We start from the raw sequence: 8322 nt of genomic DNA, 5'->3' as shown, positions 1-8322 counted from the left end.
AGATCACCAGGTGAAGACAATATAGTGGCAGATGCAATCAAAATAGGTGGCCAGAGGTTACTTGAAATATTAAAAGACCTGTTTAACCTCTGCCTGTTCAGTTGCTCGATTCCCAAGAAATGGCATGATTCTATCGTCATACTACTCCATAAAAAAGGTGACACAGCCGATTTAGAGAACTACCGGCCAATAGGCGTCTGAATTTAAGAATGCAGCGCCCTCAGTGAGCAGTCATGAAACTATAAATATTGACATTGTTCTTCCATTTTGCCTCGTGTTTGTGTGAGTTTTAGTGATTTAATACAAGGATAAATCTTTTTGAAAGCTATGAGTCGTTCTAATCGGTATTGTTCAGTTCCTCAGTGTTCTTCCTGGGAAAAAAAAAGTCTAAATATCAATTTTCATGCTTTCCCTCAAGCTGGTGATAAATATCGTGTTTGGGTTGAAGGAAAATTGGGGACTAAAGTGTTGATGGACCGACAAAAAGCATGGCAACTGAAACTCAAAATTGGTAAACAAATTACTAAAAATATGAAAGTGTATTCGCTTCATTTTACCGATGATGATTATTTTTATCGAGGTAAGAACGAAGTTCATTTAAAATTTCAAGTTATACTTATGGAGATAATGCCTTACAGATCCCACTTCCAAACAAAGGAGGTTTTTAAAAAGGACTGCTGTGCGTTCCAGAAATCTTCCTGTTGGATCTACAGCAAAGGATCAACCTGAAAGTTCTGGCAGTAGCAGTAGTAGAACTGAAAGGTTGAGACAAAGAAATCGGTTCAAAGAAGCAGTTGATGATGAAGAATGCTCTTGTGAAGAAATTGAGCCTGCTGCACATACAGCTTCTCAGGATGAAATTGAAGCTGTGGAAGGTCTGTTTCAAAATGTTAGAGTCGTTCTAGATTGTACAGAAATTTTTGTACAGAAGCCAAAATGCCTCTGCTGCCGTATCAGATTTTACTCACAGTATAAATCTAATACGACAGTAAAATTTATGACAGGTGTTTCCCCCGGGGGTATTATTACTTATATAAGTAAACCATATGGTGGGAGAGCATCTGATAAGACAATTTTTGAGCAAAGCAACTTAATCCTAGAATTAGAAAGCTCACGGGATGCTATTATGTTGGACAAAGGTTTTTTGGTAGATGATATTTGTCACCAGTTCAAAATAGAGTTGATCCGTCCACCATTCTTAAGAGACAAAAAACAATTATCTACGGAAGAATCATTGTTAAACGCTAAAATAGCAGCTGCTAGAGTTCACATCGAAAGAGTAAATCAGCGGATTAAAATATTTAAAATTTTAGGAGGTAAATTGCAGTGCTCACTAGTGAAGAAATTTAGCGATATTTTTACAATTGCTTGTGCTATCACTAATTTATCCAATTCTGTATTTGCTGATAATAGATTTTTAAGGGATTAGCTTTTTGAAATTGAAATGAAGCATTTCCTGCAGCAAATAGAAAATTCATTTGTTTATCTAATTAATTGTGTTTAAAGAAAAGCTTTTTTAGTGCGGTTTTTCCCTAAGCTCTTGTATCATACACCAATTTGTATTTACCCCATTTACGCTAACCTCTGCTTAAACTGTATCTCATACACATGCTATAATTATTGTTTGCTGTTAAAGATTGTAATTTTTTTAGTGCGGTTTTTCCCTAAGCTCTTGTATCATACACCAATTTGTATGTACCCCGTTTACGCTAACCTCTGCTTAAACTGTATCTCATACACATGCTATAATTATTGTTTGCTGTTAAAGATTGTAATTTTTTTAGTGCGGTTTTTCCCTAAGCTCTTGTATCATACACCAATTTGTATGTACCCCGTTTACGCTAACCCCTGCTTAAACTATCCGTCTGTTTCGATATTCCTGAACAGTACTGTCAGTATTTCAGAAACGATGCCTTATTGTGAAACCTATTATCCCTAGAAATTTCTTTTGTACATTTAGTTAATAAATAAAGAATTATTTATATGTGACACATGTGACTTTCAGTAGTATTCCTGTGAATAACTGTTAATATTCTTTCAATTTAAGGATAATGTGGAAATAGGTATCTGGGTAAAGAAAAAAAAGAATTATCGACTACAGTTTATTGCTCGTACATATTACATGTGAAATTTTTTCAAAAAATTTTTTTTTTGTTACGTTTAACAATTGTTTTGTATATTCATCGTTGAAATCTATTTTCAAAATGACAAAACTCTTATCAAAAAATGCATATAAAAGAAAATAGCAAATATTCACATTTAGTATTGCCATACCCAACTGGACTTGAGCATAGTATTTATGTTTCTCACGAAGAGAATATGAATTTCCTCTTTTTTCTATAAATCTACATTTTTCCAGCACTTCAGTTATGGTCTTGGTAGCTCCTGAAATATTAAGTTCTTAAACTGGAGAAACACATTGCATTCAACAGGAATTTCTAAAATACCTTCCCTTCATTATTTTCAAAATACTAAATTATGCTCTAGTATATTTGCAAAGGGAAATATAAAAAAAATATTGAACATCACTCCATTTTATAAAAATATTTAAGGACATCACCTTCGTACAAACATTTCACCTCCAGTAGGGCAACAGGTCTTTCACTTTAAAAAATGACCCCATCTGGGGAATAACCCAACCACGGATTTGAATTGGAAACCACCATCCCACAATCCACAACATGAAAGGAGGTTTGAGCAATGAAAGCCTCCTTAGGTTCACTCTCAAACTTCACCCCATGCTTTGTGTATTTGTTGTGGAGGCTTCCTCTATAAAAATATTTCTTCGATTTATTCTCCCATTCGTTTTTGGAGTAGGTAAAAAGCTCATATATTCGTGAACCTATAAATACATGCCAGTCCAGTAGTGCTATAGTAATTTGTATAGTATTTTTTAGCAGGAATACAAATTCAAATGCTTAGCAGAACTGAATACACTTCTTCACTAAATTATTAAAAGAAGTTATTTAGGATATATAGCTAATGCCTCACCTGTAACTCTATATTTCCTCTGTTCATGCCACTCTTTAGATTGTTGTGGTATATTAATTATTATTTCAGCATCTTTGCTAAATAATTCGCCATACAATGGCTCACAACAATCATTTTCATAATCAATTCTGATTATTGCAGTTTCGAGCATAATTATGGACTGACAAGCATTGTCCAAAATTGCTCGAAAATAATCATTGCCATGCTCTTCACTTCCATTCGAAGTAGTTCCATCAAAACTTCTTCTACCAATAGGTACTAAAACCGTAAACATTTCAATTTTATAAAACTCAACCTAATATAATATAGCATCCTACTCATGTTTAGCAATTACACATTCAGGTAGCCGGCTTTTAAAAAAATTGAACATATCATTTTTGTTCATTGGTAGCTGACACTTCTCAATTTTATTTTTGAAGCACGGCATTTCTTCTATAGGGACTGCCTTATATTTTTCGGTTGTCATTAGCTTTTGCGCTGACCAAACACATTTTAGATCTGTCTGGGAAATCATCTCCAAATCTTCAAGATTTTCCCTAAAACAAAAAAAAACAGCAGAAAAAAAACTAGGACAATAAGCACGTAATTCATTCTATTTAAAATCAACTTGGCACGATTACGCCCTTATGAATTATTAGTAAAATGATACACCTTGTGCATCTGATTAAAACTGCAGAAATGTGTTTGCATTTGCCACTATTTCCGGCTTTGCAAGTACACAACATTTTCCTTATTTTAATATCCCCTGTCGCTGGATCCAAATATAGTTCGCCTCTAATGTTGTGTGGATCGGAGATTAGTGCACTACTCTGAAGGCACAAAGCACAAATCAATATGTCATTGGAGGTTGAAGAATTCATCTTCCCACATAGTACAACGTGCCCGGCATTGAGTACTTCTTCTCCTTCGCGAACACTTCTAGAAGTATTTGTGCCTTCAATATAGCTCAAATACTCTACCAAACTTAGTCTTGCCATTTATACCTGAAAAAAATTAGAAAGGCCCTTAAGAATCCCGTAGTATAACACTGATTAAACCGTTCACATATAATAATTATACTGTCACAATTATTTCAACAATTTTCGAACCCCCAGATCACTTCCCATCGTGATTTTAAACAAATGACGATACCTACCGGTTTTATAAAACTGAAAATAAATACACAGTAGTACACTCGGTAACACTCGTTCACTATAAAAGTCAAAAGTCTTTATAAATATTTTGAAAAAACTAATTTTCAAACACAAATACACGAATACACGTTCAACGCAAAACAACAATGTCAATATTTACAGTTCCACGACTGCTCACTGAGGGCGCTGCATTCTTAAATTCAGACGCCTATACCGTCTGTTCCGATATTACTGAACAGTACTGTCAGTAATTCCGGGACGATGCCTATTGGCCCAGTCGTTCGAGACCAGCAATATCGGAACCGTAGATAGAGGAAGGGGAAGATAACGTAAACAACAAGAAAAGTGTGTCCAACATCTCTATGTTTTTGTTGACATTCACTGTGCATCTACTCCATGTTTGTTTACGTTTACCCCAATATTTGAATGTTTATTATCGTATTTGTGTTCGATATAATAGTGTTTAGTGCGTTGACTTGAGTATCAAGAATTTTGGTGTTGACATGCCAGGAAATTGTGTAATTTGTGGAAAATATGCCGAAAAAGATAGATTCGGATTGGGGTAAACGTAAACAAAAACAAGTTGATGTTGGACACAGAGAGCTCTCCTTCGTTGCTGCGCAATGCGGTATCTTCTCTTTCCTCTATCTACGATCGGAACAGGCCCATAGTCTATCCAAATCCGAGAGGCCTGCGTAAACAAACTGACCAACGCGTGATCTTATTTGAGGTACTCCTCTTATTGGTCAAAGCTTCAGGAACGCCATGTTTGCAGGCGGGAGTAAGAAGCACTCTCCGCAGAACCGCATTACGTTTGATTCATTGATTGTATGCGAATTGTTGTGCAGAACTGCAGAGGTCATTCATTGCTTTTTCTTTCGTAAATTGGTTTATAGTTGTAGCAAGTTATTCAAGTTACAAGCATTTAAGATAATGTCAAATACTGATACTGCTGAGGAATCGCGTGTTGACTTAAGTCCTCCAAAAAAGAGACGTCTGAAACGACACTTCAGTGCCGAGATAAAAGAAATGATTTTGAATACTTATAAAATTGAGATTATTCAAAATGCAGGAATGTGTTTAAAGGACGTAGAACTCCGAGTTGCTGAGAGACTTGGCATTGGAGCTCGAAGTGTTAGGAGAATTATTTCCGAATACATAAATTCCGGTGTTCTATCACAGCCGACAACAAATCAAAATCGGACCACCAAATGGGAGTCCTTATCAGATTTCGATAAAAATGTAATACGGCGAAAAGTTCACGAGTTTTTCTTCCGAAATGAACACCCGACTACAGAGAAAGTATTAAAAATAGTTAATGAAGACTCGAACTTGCCAAATTTTAAGAAAAGTACCTTCTCTATTATATTGAAAAAACTTAATTTCAAATATGGACGTCGCCAACGCAACAGTTTTTTAATGGAACGTGACGACATTAAATGTTGGAGTAGAAACTATCTCTGACTATCTCACGAAAATAAGGGGCCTTCCGTGATGAAAACAGGAAGATTTTCTACTTGGATGAAACTTGGGTAAATGCCGGTCATACTAAATCTAAAGAATGGACCGATGAAACAGTTATACATCTTCTCGGCAAGCGTTACTTGCTGGACTATCTACTGGATTAAATAATCCGTCTGGTAAGGTCTTGAATTTTGAGTTTAACCCTCGGTTTCATAAAGCTTGATCAGAGAATCAACGATCGATTGACGGATGAACGTCAATTAGTTTTCTGTCGATAAGTTGGTCATAAGCATTCTGAATATCATTCTTGCACCAAATAATTATCTATACACGCCCATTTAATGATTCTCAACTGCTACTCCTCCAATATATTCGGAAATATGAAAGTTTCAATGATTTCCTTCGGGAAATCGAATGCCAAATCGTTGATCGAGCAATCAAAGTTTTGTGAAACTTGATGTAAGCACCTTTTTGGTGGAAAACAATTTCAACATTCTTTTCAAATGAAATGAATATATTTTTCCAGGCAAAGGGCAGAGAATTATAGTATGTCATGTTGGCAGTGACACTGGTTTTTTAACTGGAGGACTCTGGACTTTCCAATTCAAAAAAACTGGTGACTACCATAAAGAAATGGATGGTCAGTCAGTGGATGGTCAGTATTCGAAAAGTGGTTTGAGGGTATACTTTCTAAATTGGAGGAAAATTCTATAGTAGTTTAAGATAATGCTCCTTACATTCAAGGAAAATGGAAAAAATTCCTAACTCACAATTCAGAAAGAGTGATATCCAACAATGGTTGAGGGAAAAAAATATTGATTTCACTCCTGACCACATAAAAGCGCAATTGTTGCAGATAGTCAGGCAGAACAAAGAAAACTTTGAAAAATACAGCTTGGATGAAACCGCAAAGGCCCAAAATATTACTGTACTTAGATTACCGCCCTACCACTGCGAACTGAACAATATTGAATTGATTTGGGCCGATGTCATGAATTTTGTGGCAGATAAAAACACCACATTTAAAATGGCTGACGTCCAAAATCTTTTTCAAGAGGCTCTCTCACGGGTTAGTTCCGAAAGATGGAGAATGTGCGTGGAACATGTCAAACAAAAAGTTGAGGTGAACATGTGGAAATTGGATAATATTATGGATGATATAACACCAGTCATCGTCAACTAAGAAGAAAGTTCTGCATCTTCTGACGACACTACGGACTAGTCACTTTTACAAAAAATATTGTTACACATTTATATACATAGTATGTATTAAAGTTTGAACTTTAGATTAATTGTTCATTACTGAAACTCGTAGATAAGCATAGGTACATATTTTTCACCGGAACTGGAACACTTGAAAAGTTTTAAAATATAACGCTCTCGGAATAAAATTTATTAGTACACCTCTGCGTTATCACATTCTTGACGCGTGATCACTGCATGCTGCAATGTTTACGGCTGGCCTCTTGGATTTGGATATACTATAGATATATTATTAAGATCACCTTCATAACACTTTTCTCTTCAACATCTTGTATATTCCGCGTTGAACATTTATCGGGAGTACACGTGTGATATCAGCGATCCACTCTCATTCCCGTGCCATCTGCTTCAAACTTACGTAAACAAATATTCAATTTTCATTGGGAAATTGATTAAATATTGAATAAGACTACCAAATAAATCGGTTGTCCTAAGGGCAACTAAGCCATCGAAATCATGGTCGACAGCAATCCATGGGAAACTATGAAAAAAAGAAAACTTCTCCGGAAATAATTGAAAACCCAGCAATTGAATCAGCAAAAGATTTCAATATTTAGACAATAATACCAATACTGACACTACACAAACAACACTAATTATACCCAAACCTCCACCCATCTTTATACACGGAGTAACAGACTACCAGGAAGTGAGAAACAAATTATAAACAGATATTCAAGATGAACAATATTATTCGAAAGCACTCTCAAACAACTGTATCAAAATAAACGCTAGAACAACAGATACCTATATACGTGATGAAAACATTATTTTTCATACCTACCAGATCAAACAAGCAAGAGCCTACAGGGTGGTTATACAAAATCTTCATTTCAGCGTCGCAAAAGATGAAATCAAATTAGAAATAGAAAAATTAGGACATACAGTCAGAAACATCAGCAATATAAAAGACCGAATGAAAAATCCACTTCCCCTATTTTATGTCGACTTAGAACCAAAGGCAAACAACAAAGAAATATACGATATGAAATTCATACTTAATCAAAAAATAGATATCGAACCACCAAAAAGAAAATGCGAAATCATTCAATGTACCAGATGTGAAGAATATGGACATTCGACAACTCCTGCAAAATGTGCATTATGTGACGGAGAACAGTCATCCAATTACAAAGGATGCCAAGTCTATAAACTCATGACAAGAACAAAGAATCACAATAAAACCAGTCAGACCACAAAACGTTCCAGAAACAACGCATGAAATGGATCATGTTGCCACCAAAATGTCTTATGCCCAAGCACTCCAAAATTCTAAGGCACAAGATGATTATCATACTCACAACCAACAATCTCTTAACAACACTTGTTAATAAATTGAAATAGAACCAAAAATGGCGGAGCTCATACGTATCGCATCATGGAACGCCAATGGCCTTTCAAACCACAAAAATGAAATAGCAACTTTTATGAATATTTCTAAAATAGATATAATGCTGATATCAGAAACTCA

The 8322-nt window shown here is 35.3% G+C and overlaps 1 protein-coding gene across 2 annotated transcripts; it reads right to left on the bottom strand.

The window, feature by feature from the left end:
• Positions 1-2338: 2338 nt before the first annotated feature.
• On the bottom strand, positions 2339-3231 carry LOC123320899. Of its 2 annotated transcripts, XR_006538815.1 has the most exons (3): positions 2992-3231; positions 2561-2842; positions 2339-2385 (listed from the first exon to the last, which is right to left on the bottom strand). XR_006538815.1 is itself a non-coding variant. In XM_044908392.1 (2 exons), the coding sequence occupies exons 1-2, from the start codon at positions 3140-3142 to the stop codon at positions 2607-2609; spliced, it is 387 nt and encodes a 128-aa protein (XP_044764327.1). In that variant the 5' UTR covers positions 3143-3231; the 3' UTR covers positions 2339-2606. The 2 variants fall into 2 exon arrangements, 1 of the variants encoding a protein (XP_044764327.1); XM_044908392.1 differs by having other exon boundaries at positions 2339-2842.
• Positions 3232-8322: the final 5091 nt, after the last annotated feature.

The sequence above is a fragment of the Coccinella septempunctata genome, chromosome 9 (genome assembly GCF_907165205.1).
Source record: "Coccinella septempunctata chromosome 9, icCocSept1.1, whole genome shotgun sequence".
NCBI classification, from domain to species: domain Eukaryota; kingdom Metazoa; phylum Arthropoda; class Insecta; order Coleoptera; family Coccinellidae; genus Coccinella; species Coccinella septempunctata.
Note: the sequence above shows the minus strand (reverse complement) of the source record. Positions and strands in the feature narration are given on the sequence as shown.